This window comes from Pteropus medius, unplaced genomic scaffold, assembly GCF_902729225.1.
Source record: "Pteropus medius unplaced genomic scaffold, Ma_sr-lr_union100, whole genome shotgun sequence".
In the NCBI taxonomy this organism is placed as follows: domain Eukaryota; kingdom Metazoa; phylum Chordata; class Mammalia; order Chiroptera; family Pteropodidae; genus Pteropus; species Pteropus medius.
In genome coordinates, this window is record NW_024342475.1 from 223,709 (window position 1) to 249,564 (window position 25,856).

Genomic DNA, 25,856 nt, shown 5'->3' on the forward strand with positions numbered 1-25,856 from the left:
GTGTGTGCGGGGGGGTGTCGTATGAGGAGAGTGTGTGAGGGTGTGAGCACGAAGGGAGGGAGTTTCGTGGGAAAGGTGTGAGGAGTGTTCTGCGGATAGGTGAGTGAAGGTGAAAGTGTCACGTGACAGGCTGCGAGCCTAACCACCTTGAGAGGGAAGGCAGCCGCCTCCCGCTAGGGCAGGCCCGGGACCTCCCGGGGCAGGACTGGGCTGAGCTGGAGTCAGGTCCCACCCTCCCTCCTGTCCTGTCCCTGACACCCCGTGTTTCCGCATTATTACGCGGGAGGGGTCCCCTGAAAGTGAACCGACTGGAAGGAAGCCCGAGTCCTGAGCCCCAAGGAGGGAGAGGCGCCTGCGGACGCCTTCCAGGCTCCAGCGCCCAACTTCCCCACCCCGCTCCCCTGCTCTTCCCGCCCCAAGTCTCTCTTTGTGTGTCTCTGTCTCTCCCTCGTTGCGCTGACTCACAGATTTGGATCCCTTCTCCCTCATGGGGGCGGGGCTCCCTGAGCCCACTTCTGTGGGACCCTGTCGACCGGTGGGGATTATCACCCTTAGGACTCAGGAAGAGTGAGAAACCGTGGAAGGTAAGAGAGCTCAACCTCTGCCAGTTGAGATATGCCGACTACGAAAATCTTGCTCTTTTTCTCCGTCGGTGCCAAAACATTCTACATCCAGGCCCACCAAGGGACTTCAGTGCCCAGTGCCCAGCTCCCAGCATCCTCTCTGTTTTCGCGACCCAAGCTCCTATCAACCCCTGTGTCTCCAGGACCACAGCTCTGAGTGACTCCTTTCCTTTTCCATTCTGTTTACCCTTCTGTAAATTGGAGAAAGAGGTGGTCAGCCTGGATTATCTCTCTCCTTCCAGGGCTCACATTCTCTGTGTTAAAATACGTGCAAGGGAAGTGTCCAACCTGGATTGGAAATGCTGAGTTGGGGGTAGCTCAGAGTTATCTTTGCCCCTAAGAACCTGTAGGTCCCTTTGCAGAGGGCTCTAATCAATACCTCTTGTTCCAGGTGCAGGGCATCCTGGGAGATCTTTTGGTTCTCATTTGCCTTCTTTGGACCCTACCATTTCTCCCACCCGAGGACATCACTACAGTAGTAGTTCTGTTCCCATCCTACTCCAGAGTACTTTATCCATTAGAGTTTTCATGAAAGTGAGAGCAAATCCAACCCCACTGGCTTAAGAGAAAGAAAATCATTTCACGTATAAGAAAAGTTTCAGATATGGCTGGCTTCAGCATGGTCTGTTCATCTCTCTGTCCTAAGAATAAATAGCTCCCCTCATGTTGCAGGATGGCTGGCAAATACCCCTGGGGCCACACTCTTCCTTCACATTTGGGAGGAATATAGAGAGAAAAAGACAAATAGACTGAGAGAGCCAGACTGATGGAGACTGTGGGGAGGGGAGGAAGAGAGAAAGGAAGAGAATAGACTTTAAGAAGCTCCTCAAAAGAGAAGGAAAATATTTCCCCCAGGAGCCCCTAGAAAAAAACTTCGTTGTGTCTCATCGGTCCAGATGATGCCATCTGCCCATCATGGAACCAATATTAGTGGCCAGGGGACGAGATTGAACTGATTAAATTAAGCGTGAGCCAAAGGCTCATCCCACCCCCAGGCCAGAGGTGAAACCAGCTTTCTCAAACAGAAATGATATTGGGGAGACAGCTACTGTGCCTGCGATTGTGGGGAGGGGAAGGGAAAGGCTGCACACCATGAGCTCACCATTTCTGACTTTTTGAAGTTCTGGAATGGTGCAGTGGTTGTTAGTTGTTGACTCAGAGTCATTCTGCGAGGTAATAGAAATATATATTTGGTCTTTGCCCCCAATTCCTGGCACAGATCTCCTGAAACCCTCATAATTCCTTGGGTGATAGAAGTGTCTTTTGTTTTAATGAGGTGGCTCTGGGTGAGTTCCTGGATGAAAGCTGGTCACCTGAAAGACCAAGCCATGATTAGAAGCCTGAAATTTTCAGCTCTGCCCTGCCCCTTCTCTTGAGAAGAAGAAGGGCTGAAAAATGGAGTTAATGACCTTTCACGCCTATGTGATGAAACCTCCGTAAAAATCCCAAAGGTACAGTGTTCAGAGAGCTTTCAGGCCGGTGAACACGTGCAGGTATTGGGGAGAGAGATGCGCCCAGAGAAGGCATCGGAGCTCTATGCCCCTTCCCATATACCCTGCCCTATGCATCTCTTCCATCTGGATGTTCATCTGTATCCTTTATCGTATTCTTTTATAATAAGTTGATAAATATAACTATTATTATGAGCCACCCTAATCGAACCTGAAGAGAGGGTTATGGCAACCTCTAATTTATAGCCGATTAGTCAGAAGTGGTTTTCCCAGCTCTGGCCAGTTAGTCAGAATGTTCCCACTGGCATCTGAAGTGGGGAGTGGTCTTATGGGACTGAGCCCTTAACTTATGGGACCTGATGCTATCTCCAGGTAGATAGTGTCAGAATTGACTTAAGTTGTAGAACATCCAGCCAGTGTCACAGAGAATTACTTAGTATGGAAAACCCCTCCTCCATGACTGGTGACCAGAAATGTTATGAATGTGGTAGTAGTGTGAAAATAAAGGTAACGCACAGGAGAAAGACGCAGTAGGGAAGAACTGGTTTTTTTTTTTCTGTACAGGAGGAAGACTCAGTGTTTGTGTGTTTGTTTTTTCCTAATATACATTCCCTTTCCCTTTGTTCTTTCTTAAGAAAATCCTAATTTTGGTCAGGCAGCCGCCTTTCTTTTAACAGCCAGGTGAAGTGGGGGAAAACCCGAGAGTGGGATCTGAATATACTTTGCCAAATAATGTGGTTTCGTGTCCCGTTTCCATGACTGTCATAGGCATAAGGGTAGAAAATAAGTCAGGTGAATAAAACGTGAGGGCAAGTCGGCCTGAGTATTTTGGGATAATTTTTCTTTGTTTTAAAAAAGACACCCAAGTAGAGATGTTTCTTTGTTTTTGCCTCTGAATGTGGGTGTGATGTCTGGAGCTGCAGCAGCCATATTGAGGCCAGAAAGCGAACAAACCTGAATGGATTCTTTGCAACATTGAACTGGGCAACCCAGGAAACACCCTAATTCATGGTCTCTTGTTATGTGAGATCAACAATTTCCTCTTTGTTTCAACCCAAGTTGGGTGTACTGTTACATCCAACCCTGGTGACCCTATTGCTTGTGATTCACGCAGAAAACATGGAGGCAGCCCTTCTTGCATAGTAAAACATTCTAAGTTTTCGTCTTCTTTGCCATTTGCTTCCCCATCCTCATGATAGGATCTCTCTCAATGAGGTGGTTTTCCCAGTTCTGGCCAAATGGACGAAATACCATGAAAACCGAAGAAGTAGTGGATGCCTGTTTAAAACCTGAAAAATGTGTGTGGTGGCTTTGATGTGAGCTTCTCTGGCTGTAGTAGTGGGGGTCATAGACAGAGCCCTGACCCAAACCGGACCCCATCAGAGTCTGTCCGCTAAAATTTAAAAGCCGAGACCCAGTAGTTCTTGGCATTTCAAGGGCATCTTTGGCTACCATGTGTAAAGCAGAAGAAGGTTGTCCGTGGAGAGATAGAAAAATAAAGTGAAAACCCACAAGGAAAGCCATGCATTCAGAGAGAGACAGAGAGACAGAGAGATTTTACAAAAGGGAGACAACTTTGATTTCACACAGCTTTTTCAATTCTGTTTCCTGTCCCTGCTGAGGCCCAGAGACCTAGCTCTTGCCTGGATTCTAAACTTCCAATCACGTCATCATTTTTGCTTAAGTCAGCTTAAATAGCTTTTGCTTCTAGCAACCAAGATCCCTGAACAAAATCTTGGGAGCCATTAACAACGAGGTCCTGATTACAAACTCTGGTGTAGAACATTGTGAGAAATGTATCCCAGCCTCAATATCTGCCGTAGGGCATCATGGGACATGTCTTTCTATCTTCTGATCCCCTGTATAGGGCATCATGGGAAATGTGATCCTAGCCTCCAATCTCAGCTGCGGGGCACCACGGTGGATGTAATCCTAGCCTCTAAATTCTGTCGTAGGGAATCAGCAAAAGTGAAACTATCCTCGATTTTAATTATGGAGAATCTCAGAAAATGTCATCTTGGCCTCATCAATGCTGTAGCGCATCATGGGAAATAGAGTCCTAGCCCAGTTTTTGTTGTCAGATACCATAGAAGATGTAGTCTTTCCTTCCTTTCTTCCCTCCTTTTCTTCATCACCTGCCGTGTCCCAGGTACCTATTCTAGGCACTGGAAAGAGAGTTAAGAGCAAATAAAAGGACTTGCCCTCTATGGAGATTTGAGTGGGGAGAGTAAGCAAACAAACAAACAAACAAATAAACAAATGACCATTGCAGTTAACCACCGCAGCATAACAAAATAACCCAAAATCAAGGGGCACAAAACCACAATCTTTTTATTTTATGGCTCTGTGGGTCAGGAATTTCCACAAGGCACAGTAGCATCAATATGGATCTGCCTCCACAATGGACTGGGGCCAAAACGGGCTGGCCTGAACAGCTGGAGATGGATGGGATGGTTCATCGGGGGCCGTATGTCTGAAACCTTGGTGCTGGCTATTGACTGGTGCTGTGGGTTGAATTGTGTCACCTCAAAATATATGTTGAAGTCCTAACCCTCAGGATCTATGAATGTGACCTTATTTGGATATAGGGTCTTTGCAGATGGGATTAAGTTAAGGTGAGGTCAGACTGGATTAGGGAGGACCCGTAAATCCATGACTGGTGTCTTTATAAAGAGAGCAAGAAAGAGAGACTTGGAGATGCACAGCTACATTCACAGAGGAGAAGGCCACGTGACTGATGACAGAGGCAGAGATCGGAGTGATGCAGCTGTAAGCCAAGGAACATCAATTGTCAGCTACCACCAGAAGCTAGGAAGAAGCCAGGAAGGATTTTTCCCCAGAGACTTTAGAGAAGGCGTGCACCTTGATTTTGGACTTCTGGCCTCCAAAACTGAGAAAACAAATTTCTGTTGTTTGCGGCCATCTAGCCTGTCAGTGTGTAGTATTATTATAGCAGCCGGGTTTCCTGTTCTTCCACAACTGACGTCTGCTGGGGTCGCAATGTCACAGGGAGCTCCTCACCCACCTGCCTGGAGCCTGGGCCGAGATGGCTGTAACATCTGTGGCTCTCTTTCCATATGGCATCCATGCATAAGTAGATTGGGTGTCCCCAATGCATGGCAGTCTCAGTGAAGGACGATTTTTACATGGCAGCTGGTTTCTCCAGAACCAGACAGTTCCTGAAAGCCCGGGCCCAGAACATGGCATGGCATTCATTCACATGCTACCACATTCTGTTGGTCAAAGCAGTCATTGAGCCATCCGTGTTTAAGAGGTAGAGATACAGACTTCAGCTCTTTAAGCCATCACAATGACGGTTGGTGATATGCGATTTGAAGAGATCCTAAAAAGAAGCCCTGTCCTTCATCTGCCCCCATGGAAGATGTCTTATCTGTTTCTTCATTTGCCATAGGGCCCCACGGGGAATGTAATTTTGTTTCTATGGGTTTGCCTCAGTGAATCATGGGAAACACAAATTCTTCAATACTGTGCTCCGAGAGTGCCATTGAAATGGTAGTTCTGCTTTTTTCCCTCAGTCATTCTGAGGGTATCCTAGGAAATATAGCCTAGCCTTTATCTCCTGCACCCAGAGTATCAGGGGCAATGCCATCCTGTCCTTATTTCTCGGTGCAGTGCGTCACGGGCATTCCTGCCTCAGAGCCCTCAAGAAATGCTGGCATATCTCCTTAGAACAACAAAGTATTCTTGACCTTTGTTGTCTGGGAGAAGACACTGGAAAGTTAGTGCTTGGGTAGGTGAGTTAGAAGGTCGCATTTGGAGCCCAGAAATAGATTTGTGGGTGGTTTAGGGTGGAAGCCCACATGAGACTGTTTCTAAGGTGAGGGCCTCAGATGCCTGGGTCTTACCAAGTGGCCCCTAATTCCAGGAGCCTGAGGAATGGTGCTCCCCATTCGTCCTCCCAAAGACAGATGCTACAAAGAAGGGCAGATCTGGCCTTGTTCACTGGTACAAAAATCTTTAGATAAGTATAAAATATTAAATAAAACAAATATTAATTAATAACAACAATAGCAGTAACAATATTAATAATAACAAGAGCGCTCCTGCTGGCCCGCAGCCTTTCTCCAGTTTTTCTCCTCAGGTTCTCATAATTCTGTGAGACAGGTGTTTTCACAGCTAGGAAAACTGAGGCCCAGAAAAGATAGCACACTGGCTTGAAGTCACGCAGCAAGACTGCAGGGCTGGGACCTGAGGAACGGCAAAGGAGTCCCCTGGATCCAGCCAGGGCAGGGAGAGCGTGGGGTTCAGGTCCAGAGGAGAGTGCCTCCCCATAGTCTGGCAGTCATAAGTAGAGTGATGGTGAAGCTCAGGTGGACGGGACCAGTCCGAGGGGCACCCCCCACGCGAGGCTGGATATCCAGGTTTGGGTGATTACAGCCATTTCCAGAGCAGCACGAGACGCTGAGATGGGTCAGCCTGAAGGCTTCAGCCACGTGGAGGCTTTGGCACCATGAGGGCGTAGCACAGCCCCTTACTGTGTAGCTTGCATTCTCCACCTCTGAGGAGAGAGAATATTGTGTGAGCCGCCCAGCTCTGGGGCCTGAGCTTCTCACCGGGTGACGTGCCCCCTTGTGGTAGATGCCACCCGGAGAAAGCAGACGTTCTAAGTGTGGTCCAGGGGAGCTGTGAAGTCAAAATCATTCTCATAATAATGCTAAAACGCCATTTGGCTTTTTTGCTTTTATATGTGTACAATAGGGTTTTCCAGAAACACCAAGACATGCGATGTCGCCCCAGACTGAATGCAGAAGCGGAAATGAGGAGCCAGCTGTCTTCTATTAAGCCGGACATTAAAGAGATTTGCAAAACTGTAGAAAAATGCCAGTCTTTCTCGTTAAATTTTTTCATTTTGGAAAATATAGTTATTTTTTTCATAAAGATATGTTCACATGTAATGAGTTTTTGTTATTTTAAAACGAATAACTACATCTTGTACACATTTCTCAGTCTTAATTTCTAACGCAGTAAATACCTATAGATATAACTGACATAAACAATAACTTTTAAGAGTGTGAAGGAATCTTGAGACCAAAAATTTTGAGAGCCACTGGAACAGAGACCTTTCCAGGTCAAAGGATGGAAGCTCCGTGATGTCCACAGAAAGCCCCACCCACCTACAGGAAGTCCCACCCCGCAACAAGCCCACAATTCTATGGCCGAAATATCCATTTCCTAATGGACGAATCCTAATTCCTTACTACGATTTACACTCTTCTGAAGGAAGTCCTACCTTTTTCAAAGGAAGATCCACCTCAATTAAGTTCAGCTAAACTGGAAGTCACCCTCTTGAAGACACCCAGTAAGTGTCAAGTGTCCCCTCCAGGGTTCCCAAAGGGCCTCACCAGTAGTGCCTGTGGCTTCCAGACACTGATTCATGGGGCCTCGGCAGGCGGTGAGAGAGGTCTCTTCAGAAGAGCACCCGTGGGTGCTGTTGCCCTCGCAGCTGTAACACTGCAGGCCATTCGGCGGTAGGTTTTGAAGCTCCAGGACTTGGGAGAAGACAAGTGACACAGAGACACACGAAATTAGTACAGGGTGTAGATGCGGGGAGGGGTGTCTTCCTTTTTGTCATTGATTCCCAAATCTCAACCTGAGAGGTCACGGAGCCCCCTTGTGGTCACACTTTGGAATGGCACTCTCTTTTGGCGGGGTTCTCAGTGAGAGAAATCCCGACTCCCAGCTTCCCATGCACCCCAATCTGACCAGGCACTGAGTAAGCAGCTGCGTAAGACGAAACAGTCCCTGTCCTCTCAGAACTTAAAATTTAGAGCGACACTGTCCCATATAGTATAGCCGCTAGCCACACACGTGATTGTATCTACATTGAAATTAAATTAAATAAAATTCAAAATTCAGTTCATATTTCAAGTACTTCATAGCCTTTTGTGGTAGTGGCAACCATACTGCACATTAAAGATATAGAACATTTCATCACTGCAGAAAGTTCTAGAGACAGAATTATAACATGAAGGATCTAGAGAATATTGAAGGGGAGGAACAGAGAAAGCTTCACTGAGGACCGTACTTTCAAGCTGAGACCTAAAGAACGCGAAGTAGCCAGACAGGTGAACTCTTGGGACAGATGTGTTCCTAGTGGAGGGTACTGCATGTGCAAAGGTCCTGAGGCCGCATGGAGTTTGGCAGTTGCAGAAACTAAATGAAGATGATTACACATAGGGCATAGGATAGCCTCTGGGTCTTATTCAAAGAGCAAGGGGAAGTCGTTAAGGTGCTTGAGGAAGGAGATACACAATCTGATTTACATTTTTTAAAAAAATATCCCTTGCTGCTCTGTTGACCACTGGCTGTAGGATGGTAGGAGTGGAGCAAGGGGACCAGAGGGGAGGTCATTATAACTATCTAAGAGAGAGGTCATGGTGGCTTGGACCACCAGGGTGGTGAGCAACAGAAAGATACGAGAGGATGTAGGAAGCATCAAATGTGGGTCTTGGTGAAGGTTCAATAGCCTCACTGAATTCCCACAAAATCCTGCTTTGAGGAAGGGCTTTCTATGTCCATCTTTCAGAGGAGGAAGCAGGGACCCAGAGAGGAGGGGTTTGCCTGCAAGTGGCAGTGTGCTTGAGCACACCTCCCCACCTTGATCCCAGACCTCAGTCCTCACATGATCCCCCACCCCTTACCTGGGCCGCCGTTGCATTTGGTGGTGTTGCAGCACTGCAAGAAATGGAAGGTGTGGTTGTTGTGGAAGCCAGTGGGGCCTGGGCAGCCAGGAAGGTTGCCACAGCCACGAGTATGGCGCTCATCCTCCAGAATCCCTGTGTGGGGCAGAGGAGAGAGGTCAGATTGTCGATGAGGGGCTGAGACTGGATTCGCCCACCACAGAAGTCATCTGTCCGTTCTCTGCTTCACCCCCTCATTATAGGACCCTCATTTTCTTTGGGGCAGCCATATATCTAGACAAAAGATACGTTTTCTAGTCTCTGTAGGTTTAGTCATGTGGCTAAGTTCTGGGCAATATGACAGAATTAGAAAGGTTCTATGGGAATTCCGGAAAGAAGCACCCTTATAAAAGGAGAGGTGCCCCTTTTTTGCCCCTTCTTTCCCCCTTCCACCTTCTTGGAACTTGGACATGAGGCCTGGAACTCTGGCAGCCATCTTGGACTATGAGGCAATCTTGAGAATGGAAGCAGCATATAAGGAATGAGAAGGCATCTGGGTTCCTAGTGACTATCGTAGTGGCCCTGGACTTCCTACCACTGGATTTTTTGTGTGTGAGAGAACTAACTTTCTACCTTCTTAAATACCTTTTTTTGGGGGGTCGTTGTTAAGTGTGGCCTTAGGAGGAGCAAAACAGGGAGGAGAAGTTGCTGGCAGGTTGGGACTCACCTTCCAGGCTCCGGTGGGTCACCACCTCCAGGCACTGTTCTCTAGGGCTGCGGCATTGCAGGCTCTGGTCCCGGCCCCTCTCACAGCTCAGGTCTGATGAGGCGCAGGAAGCACATTCAAGGAAACGGCTTCGGGGAAAGGTGGGAACTCGGCCTGTTTGGGGTCGGGTAGGAGGGTGAGACTCCATGGGGAGAGTGCTAGAGATCCAACTCCCTTGAGAATTCGCCTCAGCATCGGTTCCTCCTTGTCCCACCCTTCAGCTGATCATCAAGCCCTGGCCATTCTGAATCTTTCTAGAACCCACTCCCTCCTTTCCAGCCCCATGACCAGGTCCAGCTGAGACCTTCAACAGCAGCTTCCTCCCTGGCCTCCAAGTTTCCATTCTTGCCACCCTACTCCAAGCCCAGTGCATCCTCACATGGCCCCGTTAGGATGATTTTAATACTCAAATCTGACCCTGTCTCCTCTCTATTCAAAACCCCACCATGGCTCCGCAGTGCCCTCAGAATAAAATCTACGATTCTCAGTGTGGCATTTAAGTCCCATCAAAGACTGGTCACCTCTCCTGTTTCATCTCCCTCCACTAGTTCCTCAGACTCACCTCCACATGACTTCCCACAGTACCTAAATATACATGCTGACTGAGATCCAGCTCGGCATCTGCTAGTCCCTCGCTCCCTACTTTCCTATCTCCTACTCATCTTTTGGGTATCATCTTCTCCAATTTCACCTCCTCCAAGAAGCTCTCCCGGACCTCCCAGGTTGGATCAGGTGCCCCTCTGGGCTCCCCAATCCCAGCCCCACCCATTCTGAGTCATCTCTGTTTGGTGGTGACAGGTTTGTTTCCCTCAGTGGACTCTTTTTCCCAGGAGAGTAGGGCCAAAGGGTGTCTTGGTCACTACTGTGTCCCAGCATCACTCAGCAGAAAGTCTGAGCCAGAGAAGACATTAAATAAATATTTACTAAATGAATGAAGGAAGGAATCAATGAATGAATGAACAATTACTTAAAGCCCTTGTAATGTTCCCTGTGGTAGCCAGTCTCCAAGACGGCCCATGGTTCGGCTGACCTGTATAACCAGTAAGATACCGTGGAAATGATGCTATGTGACTTCTCTGCTAGATCGTAAAAGACACCGCAACGTTTGCCCAACTCTCCCTTGGAGCACTTGTTCTCGGGGAAGCCAGCTGCCATGTTGTAAAGACACTCAAGCAGCCCCATGGCAAGGTCCTGAGGCCTTTGCCAAAGCCATGGGAGCCAGTCATCCATGTGAGTGAAGCTATCTTGGGAGTCTTCACATGACTGTAGCCCAGCTGTGATCTTGACGACAACCACATGGAAGACCCAGAACCATCTAGCTAAGCCACTCCAAGATTTTTGCTTGACCTTCAGAAACTGTGAAATAATACATGCTTATTTTTGTTTTAAGTTTGGGAGCAATCTATAATGTAGCATAATTGATACACTACCCAATTATGCCAGGGACCGGAGCCTCGCTTGATTGATCTGTGATAACTTTGCCTCTCACAAGGACCTTCCGGTTCAGGCCAAGTGGATGAATTACTTTTCCCTGGATTCACCAGTCATTCCTCTGCCCAGGCCTTGGCTCACACAATTCCCACGTTTGGCACGCCTTTCCTTCCTGACCCCAGATATCCAGGTCGAGTATGGGCCAAGTCTTAGAGAATTGAGAGGGCTGTCTTAGCCAAGGCTTTCAACTGGCGGGCCATTAGCTGTAATTAGGCGAATCAATTACATCAAAGGCCAAATCTCTACACCCACCCCCCAGAGAAAAATAACTAAAAGGCCAACAACCCATGTCTCCTCACATGAACTTCCATGAAAATGAAAACGCAAATTGCCATCATCACCAAAATAGCTGTCTCATATCATCCATGGGTCTCCTTTGGGAATTCTTCTTCTTATGTCGCTCTTCTAAATGTGGGCAATTCTCGGGGTTCTGTCTCAGGCCCTTTTCATTTCTCACAGTACACGCTCTCTCCCATGGGGATGTTGTTACCTAGTGACATGGCTTCATTTCCACCTATGTGCTGGGAACTCGTCAATCTCTCTCCAGGCGAGACCTCTCTCTGAGCTCCACACTTATACACCCAGCTGCCTCCTGGAGGCCCCTGGCCATCCCTCAAACACCTGAACCCTCTACATGCCCCAAATGCGACTCTCCATCTTCTCCCCAGATCTTCTCCTTCTTCTGAATTCCACATCTCTGAGGCATCCCCATCCAAGTCCCAGGGCAGAAACCTGGGAGACCCCATGATTCTCCATATCTAGGCATAAATCTGGATACTTCTACTGCCCTGTCTTCTAGTTCTTTTATCCTTTTTCTCTGCTATTTCTGATTTCTATGAAGCATCGTGTTCCAAATTTCAGTCAATGTTCTATATTTCATGTTTGACTCTTCTAAAGAATGGATTCCAGATTTCTGCTCAAATGTACCCTTTCTTCTATTTTCTTAAATATATCGATCATGGCTATTTTAAAGTTCCCTGTCTAATAACTCCAATCTCTGAATCATTATGAGTCTGTTTCTATTGTTGGATTTATCTCCTGCTTTCCAGTCAATTGGTCCTTTTAATTTTCTTTGAGCTACCTTGTAAGTCTTGATTAGATGAGAGACATTCTAGATGAAAATTTGTGAAGGCTCTAAATGATGTTACCTTCTTACAAAGAGGGTTCGTTTTTCTTCTGGTCAAAGATTGAAAGTAGGCATTTTGGAGACTGGTCTAGTTCAGCTTTGCCTTTACTCCTGTGTGGTCTCAGGGGAGAGCCTGAGCTTAGTGCCAAGGCCTCTCTTGCCAACTTGGCAACTTTGGTCCCACCAGCATCCTGTCCCCGCTGGAAACCTTGCTCAGTTCTGTAGCTTCCCAGATACTATTTTCTGCTGAGTGTCTTGGAGTCTCACCCTATACATGTACAGCTTGCCAATAACTTGAAGAAAGTAATTTGCAGATCTGGGGACTCCCTTTTCTGTGGTTCCATGCATTCCAGGATTTTACCTCTCATTTTCCAGACACTCTGGCAGCCTTAGGCTCCAACCTCTTGGTCTAGCGACGATGTCTTTCTGTTTGGGTTCTACTTCCCTTCCGCAGCAGCAAATTGGAAAGTGCACTCAAGGAAATCTCCAGCTTGTCTGTGGAATTCAATTCCTGTACTTCCCTTATTTCAAAAACTATAGCACCTCAAGTTCCTTTCTTCATCTGACTTCAAATAACCATTTGTAATCTGTCCAGCTTTACCAGCTGCCATCGGCGGGAGGTTACAGCGACTCCATCACGATCAGAACTGCAAACCGACCGTCTTGTCTAATCCATCACTGCGTCTTGCTCATCTGCCTGGTGAATAGTTATTAAATCTATCCACTTCTCTCCCTCTCCATGGCTGACGCTCTAATCTGGCCTCCTCCTTCTTCATCTGGATGACCTCGCCCACCTCCAAGTTGGTCTCCCTTCTACCTTCTCTTCATGGCTGCTTCCCTCCAATCTCTCCTCCACTCTAAGGTCAGAATAATATATTTAAAAAATACAAATCCGATCATATTCCTCCCTCAAGATCCAGCTTGGCTGTTATTTCCTATGGGAAACTTTCCCTGTCCTGAGTCGAGTGTCTCCTCTAGGGTCCCACAGCCCCTGCTCTTCACTCGTCCCAGCCCTGATCGCTCTGGCCTCTGTTTCTCCCGTCTCATCCCTGACAGTCCTGGACTGTGCTTCTCCATAACAGCACTGACCTCCCTGGTCTCTGTTTCTCCTGTTATGGTTCTGACCCCTCTGCCTGTGCTTCCCCCATCCCAGCTCTGAGTAATCTGGGAAGTCACTATATGATGACAGGTCTGTCACCTCCCTCCCTCCATTGGGCTGTGAGCCCCATGGGGGCAAGGCCCAAGGCTATCTTGGTCACTGCTGTGTCCCAGTATCACGTAAGTTCAAGATATGGTTTAACCATCTATTCTAGTCACCACAAGTAGGGTAAGATGGCATTAGAAATGGGGCTGACAGAGGTACATAGGTTATTAAATTACTGAATTGATAGCTGCTGCCCGAGCTCCCTTAGAATCATTGCATTCCCAAGATCCATCAGCTCTTTAGAGGTAACACCAGACTCAGCAGGGGGCCTCCAGAGGTCTGTTCTGATTGATCAATCCCTTCTGCACTGACTGATGTTGTTAAATATTATCTCTTATTAGAAGCATTACTTAGACGCAATTATTAGTGCTTTCCTTAAGCGCATCTAACCAAGAGAGGAAGCCGGCATCCTCTCTCTTGTCACTTCCTTAAAAATGAACATCTGATTCAGTTTCCACCAACAGATAAAAGTTGGAAGTCAGGATGGATGAAGAACAAGGGGAAAAAAGTGCAAACACAGGCTCTTACTGACGGCATTGTGACTGGACTATCCTTAACCAATTTCCTTTCTCACCAGGGCCAGAAAAAGGAACCTCTGCCCAACCATGCAGCATGGATCCATTCCTCCCCCACCCTTCCTCTCCTGTGGGAACTTGGGGAACTGAAGCCTTTCTAAGTCTTTTTATTAAATTAACTAGAGCCTAAAACCATGAACCTCAACATAAGGACTTCTGGACTTTTCTTCGTATTCTTTTTCACTGCCCAAGTCAAGGACCATCTATCCTAGGGAAATTTCTGAGCCCATTGCAGCTTGTGACTCCTTCCTTTTTGACTTCCCTTAAGAATTTTGAGTCTCTGGTATCACTGGTCTTTGGATCTTATAGTATCTACTGCTTCAACCATCGCTTGTCCCATGGGAAACACTTAGATGGCAAAACATCAGTAAGATATCTCATTTACCTCTCGAGTAGGTGTATGTGTGACAGTGGTTGCATCTTATACATAACGATCATAAAAACAATCATAAAAACAAACATATGGGATAGGATAGAGTTAGGGTGGGGACAAGTGTGTAATTGGGGGTGGGATTGGGGACAGTAGTTGAGAGTGGGATTGGGGACAGTTTGAGGTGAGATTTGGGATAGTTTGGGGGTGGGATCTGGGATAGTTTGAGTTGATTTGAGGATAGGATTAGAGATATGTTTGAAATAAGGATGGGTTGGAGTTGGAGGGTGTTGGGGGTAAAATGAATTTGGGGATGGGATTGGAAGTGAGGTTGAGTTGGGTTTGGAAATGGGGTTGGGCTGGAGATGTGTATGAGATAAAGAAAGGTTGAGTTGGGGTTGGTCCTGGGGTAAGGTGTGGAGTTGGGGTCGGGGTGGCACAAGATTGGGATGACGATGAGGTTGAGTTGGGGATGATTTCGGGGTTGGACATGGCGAGGGCTGCCCTACTCACCAGAGCTAGGCCGGTTACACAAGTTTGACCCACACACGGCCTCTGTCAGGGTGATGATCTGCATGCCCAGTCGATAGCTCATGGTCCTGTTGGTCTTCTCTGAGTGGGCACAGCCTCTTTCTACCACCTCCAGCTCTTCACTTCCTGTGAGGGATGTATCTTTGTCACCCCAGAGGCTCCCCTGGGGCCCAACCAGCCTCTAACACTCCTGGTCTTAAGGTCATCTACTCCCAGGGCTGATCCCTGCCAGGCCACTACTCTTGTTTGGGTCGGACTCTGTCTTTTCTAGAGTTATCCTCCTCCCTCCAGGGAGCCTGCTCTCTCTCAGTGACAGCACTGTCACTGAGACCTTCTAGGTCCATTTACATTTCCCTCCCAGCTTAGTGATCTTAGCAGGGAGAGGCCTCTATTAGAAAATTTAAAGGAAAAAGCTTCCAGCTTACTCAAAAAACTAAGCCAATGATATAATAAATACTGTGTATTCATCACCTAACTTCATAAAATATTAGCATTTTGCTATATTGGTTTCATATATTTTTAAAAATAAACTAAAAGATACAATGAAAGCCCCCTGGTTACCCCCCACCCCCCAATCACATTCCCCTATGCCTTGTCCAAAGGCTACCAGTGTAGGTAATTCTCATACTTTGTATGCATAACAACATATACTATTGCTTTACACATTTTACACTTAATGTTAAAAGGTATCATACTCTGCGACATGCTTTTTTTTTCTCAACCTTATGTTTTTGAGATGTATCCACATTAATACCTGAAGCTCCAGTTCATTTAAACTTCTGTGTAGTATTCCATTATGTAATTATACTATAATTTTCTTCTCTGCTGCTAAGTGACTTTAGGGTGTTTCCAATTTTCCATATCACAAACATTACTGCTAAGAACACTCTTATACATGTGTCCCTGGGCACACATGGTCAACGTTCTTTGGTGTTTCTATATTCCTAGGAATTGCACTGCTAGCTGTAGGATATTCTAATCTTCATCTATACTAGATATTGTCAAATAGCTCTGTGAGGTGGATGCACCAGTTAACCCCCTAAAAGCAGGGTCTGCAGCCCCACATCCTCATGGACCCCGGTATTGTCAGATTTTTACATGTTTGTCAGTCTGGTGTGTGTGAAACAGGGGCTCCTTGTCTTTTTCGCTTGCATTTCCCTGATAGCTGATGAGGTTTCTTGGTCACTTGCATTTCCTGTCGCGCTGGAGTGGGGGAGCTCACCTTCCCATATGTGCAGGACTGTGGTCCTGCAGAGATCCTGGCCAAGGTCACACTCTTTCACCTGGCAATTCTCCGTCCTCTCACACAGCATGCACCGCAGGCCCCAGGTGGCTGAGGGGGCAAGGAGAGGACAGGAGAGGTTATTATAGCTCCGCGCCAAGATCCCCTCTCGACCCTTCGTATCCCAATACCAGGACCAAGTCCCCAGGCCCTGTGCACCTTAGGTTCACGCTCCACGTTCTGCCAGCCTCTGGGTTCCAGAGCTGGGTTGGAGGTCCAGCTAGCTGCGCTTCTAATCTATCTCTAGCCCCATGCGCTACCACCGCCCCTCTACCCTAAGGTTCAATCTCTGCCTACGAGTCCTTCCCTAAAGTCCTGCCCACGCTCCTTTCCTTTGAAAGCTGTCCGCGGGGCCTATGCTGAAAGTCCTATCCCCATCCTCTCTGTCAATCTGGACCATGTAGCCCTGCTCCCATTTAAGTCTTTTCCCCGCCCCGCAGGCCCTCAGCCTATTCTGCCCCTCCAGCTCTCGGAGGCTCCCCTACTTCCATCCTCACCCAACTCCGGCCATCTTTACGTTCGACCCCCAGTTCCCCCTGCCCCTACTAGTTATTCCCCAACTAACGTCCCCAGGTTTTATGCCCCTCCATAGCCTCTCCTCAACGTCCTCTCCCAGTCCATTCAGAAATTCTAACCCCGCCCGTCAGCCTTCTGGAGATACTGTAAGCATTTACTGTTGCCTCCCGGAGGTTCTCTCTCCGTCCACTAGCTCCTCTCGAGGTTCTAGCCCCGCCCACTAATTGCTCCTCCAGTTTCTCTCCCCGCCTTCTAGCTCCGCCCCGAGGGCCTAACCCCACGTAAGCATAGCTCTGCCCTGAGGTTCTAGGCCCCTGCCCATTAGCCTGCCCCAAGGTTCTCTCCCCGCCCTCTGGTTCTTTCCCGAGGTTCTAACCCCGCCCACTAGCTCCTCTCCAGGGTTACTGCTGAGCCCGCTAGCCGGGCTCCCTGGCCTATTCCCGCCCACCAGTCCTCTCCTGTGGTTCTCTTCACCAACCCAAATTCGGAATCGTCCAGTCATTACTCATTCTTGGGCTCTAACAGTCGGGGGAACTTTCCGGGTTATTCATTGCCGAAATAGTCCCCAACCTCAACCTCCCCCACTCCTCCCCAAACCCCCGCCCCGCACCTAACCCCGCCCTGACTCAGTTCCTTCTCAATTTCCTTCTTATTTTGTCCCCTACATTTTCCGGGGGAAGGAGGCGAAGCTAAAGGATAGTGAAAGGGAAAGGTCCTCGAGGGACTCCAGCCCCTGGCTCTGCGACGCTCGGCCTAACTCCCTTCACACCTTATGTAAAATGAGGTGCTGTCCTGTCTTTCAGGGGGCGTGGGGGATCCGGCCGAGTGGAGAGCGCAGTGGGACGCCCCTGCGGGCGTCAGAATCCCACTTATTCAAGGACTGGCTGTGTGACCTCGGACCAGTTACTTAACCTCTCTGTTCCTCAGTTTCCTTTTCTGCGAAACAGGGCATAATAGTCCGGCCCGCCCAGTTCTAAACTGCAAGGAAGGAGCTTAGAAGGGGGCCTGGAATAAAGAGCGCACCCGCTAAACGGTAACTGTTGTCGAAGGGCTTCGCTCAACTACTATTTCCTGAGTACCGTGTGCCTTTGGTACTGTGCTGTGTGGGGCTGCAGACAGCAGCACGATTATTATTTGAATGGGGGCACTGGGAACTGAGCCCCCCTCATCCTGCAACTCGTCAGACTCCCGAGACCCCCTCTTCTCCCGTCTCTTCCCTTCCCCAGCATCAGACTCAGTTCCCAAGGCAGGCGTTGGGGACCCGGCCCTACCTGGAATGCAGGTCTGAACCAGGAACAGCAGCGGCAGCAGCAGCGGGACGCCCATATCCAGCAGCGGCTCCTGTCCGCGGCCTCCCTGCACCTCTGAGTCCGGCCCCGGGAAGGAGACAGTTTTGTGGCCTCGGGGGCTCCTCCCAGAGGATTTGCGAAAGAGCGGAGTCAGCCCCAGATGCGTGGGCACCCCACCCCATCCCCTACGTCCACTCCCCCTCCAAACTTCCTTTACCAGGGCGCGGCCAGCCTGTAGTGTGGGGGGGGGGAGGAGCTGGCTCTGCTCGCACTCACTTGGCTATGGTCACAGCTCTGTCCCTAGAGTTCCAAGGCGCAAATTGTAGTTCTGTCTCTTTCTGCTATGGGATCTTAGGTGAGGGAACCTCACCCCTCGGATTAAAACTTGTCCCCATGGTAAATTTGTGGCTGATTATTAGATAATATAGGATTTTTGTTAGTTTTGTTAGGGATAATGAATGGTACTGTGGTTATATGGGGAAAAAAAATGTCTTTATCATGTAGAGATGAACGCTGAATTTTGGGGGGATGAAATAATATAATGTCTCTAATTTACCTTTAAACGCTTCGGCCAAAAAATAGATTCTGGTTTTGTGGTTATGTGGGAAAATCGTTCTTATTTTTTACAGCTCACTGAAATATTTAGAGGTGAATGTCATCGATGTCTGCATTTACTTTAATATACTTTAGGAAAAATGAAAGACGAAATAGCAAAATATTTGTATCAATTAGATCAAGGTAACACATGCATTTCTCTTTCCTATTCTGTGTTTGTAAAGATTCATAATAAATTTTTTTAAAAAGTAAAATAAAATGCAAAAGGTAGTCTTTCCATCTCAGAATGCTTCTGACCAATCAGAGCAATTTAATGCAGGTGAAATTCCTAAACAGGGACTGGCCCACATGGAGAGGCCAACAAATTCCTTCAATATTTACTGAATGCTGGGCACTGGTCCAGGAGCTGGGGACGCAGCAGGAAACAAAGCAAAGTCCCTGCCCTTGTGACAGTGGGGAGTAGATATCTGTCATCTAATCTATACCTGTCAGGTACTGATGAGTGAAATGGAGAAAAGCCAGGTCGAAGGAGGTGTAAGGTGTAAGCGAGGCATGGTCTGTTTAAGTGGAGTAATCCGGGAGGGCTTTCCCTGAGTGGGTGGTGGCATTTGAGGAAAAATAGAATGAGGTGAAGGAATGAGTCAGGCAAACAGTCAGGGAAGGGTTCCAGGGAGAGGAAACAGCCAGTGCAAAAGCCCTGAGGCAGGAGCATGCTGGATGATCTAAGAACAGCAGAGAGGTTGGGTGGGGCTAGAACAGAATCAGGAATAGAAAGAATCGTGGACAAAGTAACTACCTCTACTGCTACAGTAACGATGATACTATTGTGATACTTACTCATTCATTGAAGCCTTGAGCTAATAATAATTTAAAGATAAGGTAAGAAAAGTCCCAAAGACATCTTCTCTCCTAAGAAGCAGTGTAGCCTAGTGCTTTAAGCAGTCTACCCTAGTGGGGGCCGGCACTAGGCTGAGAGTTCAAATTCCAGCTGCTCACTAGCTGTGTGGCCTTGGGCAGGTTACTTAACCTCTCTGTGCCTCAAGCTTCTTATCTGGAAAGTAAAGGTAACAAGTGCCTCTCTCCCAAAGATGATGTGCTAGGGACGTAAAAGAATGCACCCAAGGTGCTTGCCGCAGTGCCTGGCACATAGTAGGTGCTGGATAAGAAACTGTAACTGCTGTTAAAATTGTTGTTGCTCCCAGCTCTAGACTCTGGCCCTAGTTTCCTCCCCGTGGGGTGGGAAAAGAGGTAGAGACACATCATGAGTCTGAGGTCTGTCGTTGTCATGCTGGCCGCTCCCCGGCTGGGTCACTCTATGCTAACAGATACCCTCATTTTCAAACCTCAGTTTCCTTATGTGGAAAATGGGGCCCCTCTTGGGGTTGGCATGAAGACTGAATGAGAGCACAATGGGTGTGAGGCAGAGAAATAGAAAGTTGGGGTGTTGGACCAGGTGGGCTTGAGATCCAGCTCAGCCATTTGCTTCTGGGTGACCCTGGGCAGATGGCTTCACTCTACTGATCCTCGCTTTTCCCAGCTGCAAAATGTGTCAGGGGAGGGTGGGAGGCATCTGTCAGTGAAAGGAAAGCTCGGGTTTCAAGGTAACACGGAGCCGTGCGGTCTGACATTACCACTTCCTGGCTGGATGACCTCACCACTCTGGGCTGCAATTTCTTTTATATAAAGAATGAGGAAATACCTTGGACTCATCCCCAACTCAGATGGCTCTGTTCTCCCCAAATCTCTGTTTGTCTCTCTTCTTCTGTGTCTGTCTCTGACTTTCTGTTTCATTCTTTTTCTTTGTCTTGGTCTCTCTCCATCCCTGTCTCTCTGTTTTTCATCTCTCCACGCCTGTTTGTTTGTTTGTTTTGTCTTTCTGTCTCTTTCTGTTTCTCTGTCTCTGTCTCCCTCTGACTTGTTCTCTCTGTCTTTCCCTCAAGTGACACATACCAGTGAGGTGTTATGGGAGGGGGCAGGCAGGGGACTAGGCCCGTGCACAATCCCAGAAAAGCGGCGGGAATGCCAGCCCCTGCCTCCCCGTGACTCACTTGGGCCTCTCCCGCTCCTACCTGCCTGCTGGGTCCTGGGCGAGGCCCACAGGTTTCAGGGGCTTGCCGGGCTGAGGAAAGGAGAATCTCCTGCAGAGACAGAGAGGGAGAGAGATGGAGAGAGACTGAGACGCAGAGAGGGGGCGGCAGACGAGGAAGAGAGACAGTGAGAGAAATGGAGCTAGAGATGGGGGATGGGAGGCACGAGAGAACGAGAGGCCACGGACGGATTCAGGAATCAGAGAGGGAGAGAGACAGAGATAAGAAAACAGCAAATAAGAGACAAGGGGATAGTTGGGAGGAATGGGGGGGCAGAGGAGGAGGGAGGGAGAGAGAGAGATCGAGACAGAGCTTGACAGAGGGAGTTAGAATGACACCCAACTGCGTTCAAAGAGAGACAAGTAGAGACGCAGAGACAGACACTGTGTGTGGGTGCGTATGTGCGTGTGAGTGCTGTCTGGGACCCCCTCAGCCTCTTGCCACCTGCCTGAGGAAGTGACCGCCTCTGGTTTGGGCTGCAGCCACTTCCTCCCCAACTCCAGGAGGCTTAATCGGCGACATTGATGTGGCTTTCTCATCCTGGCCTGGTCACCTCCTAGATGTGAGGTCACCTCCTGGATGAGGGATGTCTCCTTTCAAGGCCTCGCCTTTCCCTGTGCAAAAACGGGACATATGGGGAGTCACCTTAGGGGGGTGAAAGAGCTGGGAAACCCCTGGAGTCCACACCCCTCTCCCCCCATTTTCCAGGCAGAGAAACTGAGGCTCTCCCTGTCTCAATCTCGTTGAGTGCTTCTGCTAGGCCAGGTACTGTTCTGAGTGCTTTATTACTTAACTTGGTGAATCCTCACAGGATCCTATTTTACAGTTGAGGAAACTGAGGTTTAAACAGGGTGTGGTCAGGTGAGGTTTAAACAGGTGGCCCCCAAAGATATCCAGGTCCTAAGCCCTGGAACCCATGAATGTTACCTTATGTGAAAAAAAGGGTCTTTTGTAGATGTGATTAAGTAAAGGATCTTAAGATGGGGACATCATCCCGATGATCTGGGTGGGTCCTAAATGTAATCACGAGTGTCCTTACAGAGGGAGGCAGGTGGACGTCGGACTACGGACAGAAATGGAGGAATACGGAGGCGGAGAGAGAAGAGGCTTTGCTGCTAGCTTTGAAGAGGCAGGAAGGGGTTGAGAATGAAGGAACATAAGCGGGGTGGCTCTAGAGGCTGAAAAAGACCCAGCGTCTCCCAAGGGAGCGCCACCCTGCCAACACCTTGAGTTAGGCCCCTTAAGACTCGTTTCAGATTTCTGACCTTCAGTGTTATGAGAGAATAAATCCCTGTTGCTTTAAGGAGCTAAATTTGTCATAATTTGTTACAGCAGCAACAGGAAACTAATACAAGTGGTTAAGTCGCTTGCCTAGGATGACTTAAATATAGAGTCAGGATTTGGACTCAAGCAGTTGGGCCCTGCCACCCACACTCATAGCTACCAGGCTGAGGGGTGCTGTTCCTGGGGAAGGGGGGGGCAAGCACCAGGAGCTAGAAGTCCCCAGCCTCTTTCCATCTGGTTCTCCACCGGTCCTCTTTGCCACACCTCTCTCTGGCTTTGTGGGGTTACAGGGACCTGGGGAGAAGAGGGGTTCCAGAGAAGAAACAAGTTGCAGAGTTTGTAGAAAGAAAAAGGGTTGGTTTCCTGCCTCTAGCACTTTGCCGCTAAAGTTGCACCACCTCGCTGCCGGAGCAGAAACAATAAATGCGATTCAAGGCTAGTGTTGCTAGGGTATAAAAAGCTCCTGTTAAGGGGTTAAATTCTGTGCCTCAGCCCAAGGAAGAAAGAGAAAGAGAGAGAGAGAGAGAGACAGAGACAGAGACAGAGACAGAGAGAGACAGAGAGACAGAGAGAGAGAGAGAGAGAGAGACAAGAGAGAAAGAAAGAAGAAAGAAAGAAAGAAAAGAAAGAAAGAAAGAAAAGAAAGAGAAAGAAAGAAAGAAAGAAAAGAAAGAAAGAAAGAAAGAAAGAAAGAAAGAAAGAAAGAAAGAAAAAGAAAAAGTAGGAAAAAGAAGGAAAGAGGTGTAGTGGGTTCCTGACTTCTAGCTCTCAGAATGCGACCTTATTTGGAATAGGGTTGTTGCCGATGTCATCCCTTAAGATGCGGTCATAGTGGCGTAGGGTGAGCCCTAATCCACTGGCACTGGTGTCTTTATAAGAAGACAGCCACGTGAAGACAGAGACACAGAAGTCCACGCAGTGACGAAAGCAGAGATCGGAGCTTTGCAGTTACAAGCCAAGAAGCGCCAGAGATCGTCAGCAAGCCACTACAAGCTGGTGAGGAAGGGTTCCCTTACGTGGTTTCAGGGAGGGCACAGTCCTGTTGACATCTCGATTTTGAACTTCCAGCCTCTAGATTGCGAGACAATACATTTCTGTTGTTTTGAGCCGCCCGGCTTGTGGTACTTTGTTGAGGCAGCCCCGGGAAACTCGTACAGCTGCTATGAATCAATAGGAAAATTAGCAGAGGACAGAAGAGGAAGCACATTTGGCTCTTATAAAAATGGCACTAAAATACCATATGCATCAGTTAGCTTTTGCTTTGTTACACCACCCCGACAGTTTGTGGCCGAAAACAACAAAACGTTATGCCTCGAGATTCTGTGGCTTGGCTGGGCCCAGCTGGTCTAGGCTGGCTGGGCCTGGTTGGTCTTGGATAACCTCACTCCGAGGTCCTCAGCTGGGCTGGCTGGGATGCCCGGAGCCTCTCTTTCCAGATGCTTTCCCATCCCACCGGAGGCAAGCTCATTCACACAGCGGCAGAAGGGTTCCTGGCAGCAAGAAATTTAGAACAGAATCTACAAATTTTCCTGCATCCGAGGCTCAGAACACATGCAGCATCACTTCTGCCAAATTCTAAAGCAAGTTCCGAGACCGGCTTGGTGTTGAGGAGGGGGAGATAGACCCCATCTCTTGATGAAAAGGGGTGCACAGAATTCGTGGCCGCTGGCACCCTCCCACACCCTTTTCACCTACACGTGGGAAAAAATAAAACAGTTTGATGATACGTGGAGTTGGCAAGTCTGTAGGGAAACAGACGGTCCCCTCTACCGCTGGTGTGTCAGTTCGTACCCCATGGAAGATCATTTTGCAATTGCTCTCAGAATCACAAACGTAGAAAAACCTTTCGACAGAGCAAAACCACTTACTGCTTGGGGGAACTTGGCACATGTATGAAATGATAATGGCACAAGGTTCTTCATAGCAACATAGTTTGTAACACCAAGTGGTGGGAAGATATCTCACTGTACAAGAGGTACATTTGCCCAACAGAAAAAAAGAAAGAGGGAAGTATGTAATTCAGGTTACGTTACCTACCGTCAAGTGGAAAACCCCAGGGGCACAACAATGAGTAGCGTTCGCTGTGGTTTGCGCCTCAAAGGGGAATGCATATGCCCGTATTTGCTTGTACGTGGATTAAACAACGCCTCTGATGTCCCCTCGCCTCCGGTTTCATGTGTTTGTGCAGCTCGTGGCCTGTCCACCCAGCCCGAGTGGCCAGCTAACCTTTTAAGAGACTGGATTTTTCCAGTTACAAAGCACCAGGACCCACTCCCACCTCCCCGACCTCAGACTCCAGACCGGGAGACCTAGTCTGGCTTCTTCCCACTCCTCCTGGACCAGGGGGCTCTGGGTCCACCCGCAGGAGGTGGGCCTCCTCCCCAAGCTCCACCCTGCCACAGCACCCGGCCAGGAAAAGCCGCCCCCAGGGTCCTTTAGGTTTGGCATTTCCAGAGCAAGCTCCTTGACCGTTAGTGCTGATTGAGGGCCCCAGCCTGGAGTCCTGGAAGCCTGACAGGCCTGCCGAGTGACCTTGGACTGGTCCTCTCTCTTGCTTGGACTCTCTCCTCCGAGCTCAGGAGAGAGGCCCACCCCAGCCTTGTCGGGCCCACTGCTGGATCGCGAGGATGATACCCAGCCTCCTATTCTGGGCGGTCTACATTCTTCAACTCATTTAAGCCTCACTCAGACATAGGCCCTCTTTGACAAATGAGGAAACTGAGGCTCAAGTGGGAGAACTGTCCTGTCCAGGGCCACCCAGTCTGAAGCGGCAGAACCAGAACGAGAACCCAGGCCATCTGGCTTCAAAGTGTTCAGCCCCCTCTAGATGGGGTCTGGTCTCCTTGAAGCCTGAGCACCGTTAGTACGAATTCCCAGACACTGAAGCCGCAAGCCGCCCTTCATCAAGCACTAAGTGTAGGCCCTGGGGTGTGCCCGCTTAGCGGATGAACACATCGAGGCCGCAGACGGGAAGGGACAGCCCCACAGTGATATCTCAAAGGAGAGACGAGGGTGCTCAAAGATCATGAAGAGGTGACTCTGACGGGGACCGAGCTTCAGGGCTGGAAGGCACATCCTAGGGGTGCTGGAGATCGACCTTACAGTCACTGAGAATTTGTGCAAATTGGGGCTGCCTGTCAGAGGTGGGGAGGGGCAGGAGAGCAATGCTGGCTTCCTCCCGCGGGGGGCCGTCTTCCCTCTTCCCTTCTGGTGAAGCTCAGTGGTCAAATCAGAGAGGTCTGGGTTCCAATCTTGGCTATGCCCTGTGCCACGTTCCTACTTTGTGGCCTTGATGGCTCTGAGCCTTAGTTTCCTTCTCCATAAAATGAGGAAACTCGGGGCTGACTTCAACTGTATCAGTTGTTAAAATATTGAGCTACTTCCAGATTTAGTTAGAAAAAATCCGCCACCCAGGACCCCGAGCGCCCCCACTGCATGTCTGGGTCCTCTCAGACACCCCATGTTCCAGCTACTGAAAGGGAAGCTCCAGGTGAGTGGCGGCCACCAGGACAGGCAGAGCTATTGTTGCTACAGGGCCTGTCCGATACTGACTGATGGGCAAGTATTTGGGGTATTTCTCCTGGGGTTAATGATAATGGCTTGTAGGTCTATTGTAAGGGTTCAGTGAGTTAACGCCTCTGTGGATGACCAGGAGACCTATTAATAGTAGCATCACGGAGTAGCCTCAGGCTTGTCCCACAAGCCTCTCAGGACTCAGTTTCCCCAACTCCGAGCTCCCTAAGCACCTCGTCTCTCCCCTCTTCCCGCCACCAGTTGTCCCAGTGGGCCAGGATGTTGGGTGGGGCTGCTCCCTCCCCAGCCGATTTACTCTCCCTCTTCCAGGGCTGCTAAGGACCTTGGATAAAAGGCCAGGGCGCCAGTGTCCTGCGTCCTGCTCCCCAGCCTGGATCATGCTCGGGCTCCTCCCCGCTCTGGTGATTCTGAGAGTGCCGGCCACCCCAGCAGGTAGGCGCAGTGTATGGCCTCTCTCGGAGGGTGGGAGGGTCAGCTCGTCATCACAGAGGGGTGGGGATGGGGCTTCAGAGTCAGCCTCAGCTCCTCCCA

General features: G+C 49.0%; 1 protein-coding gene and 1 long non-coding RNA gene across 2 annotated transcripts; one reads left to right on the forward strand and one right to left on the reverse strand.

Annotated features, from left to right (window-relative positions):
• Positions 1-15: 15 nt before the first annotated feature.
• LOC120605235 (uncharacterized) lies at positions 16-7,079 on the forward strand. Its single transcript, XR_005653562.1, has 2 exons — positions 16-584; positions 6,794-7,079. It is a non-coding gene; the product is annotated as an uncharacterized LOC120605235 (long non-coding RNA).
• PLAUR (plasminogen activator, urokinase receptor) lies at positions 4,380-18,032 on the reverse strand. The gene is made up of 7 exons (XM_039866075.1): positions 17,848-18,032; positions 16,001-16,111; positions 14,761-14,904; positions 9,443-9,595; positions 8,737-8,871; positions 7,438-7,584; positions 4,380-6,593 (listed from the first exon to the last, which is right to left on the reverse strand). The coding sequence occupies exons 1-7, from the start codon at positions 17,900-17,902 to the stop codon at positions 6,340-6,342; spliced, it is 999 nt and encodes a 332-aa protein (XP_039722009.1). The 5' UTR covers positions 17,903-18,032; the 3' UTR covers positions 4,380-6,339.
• Positions 18,033-25,856: the final 7,824 nt, after the last annotated feature.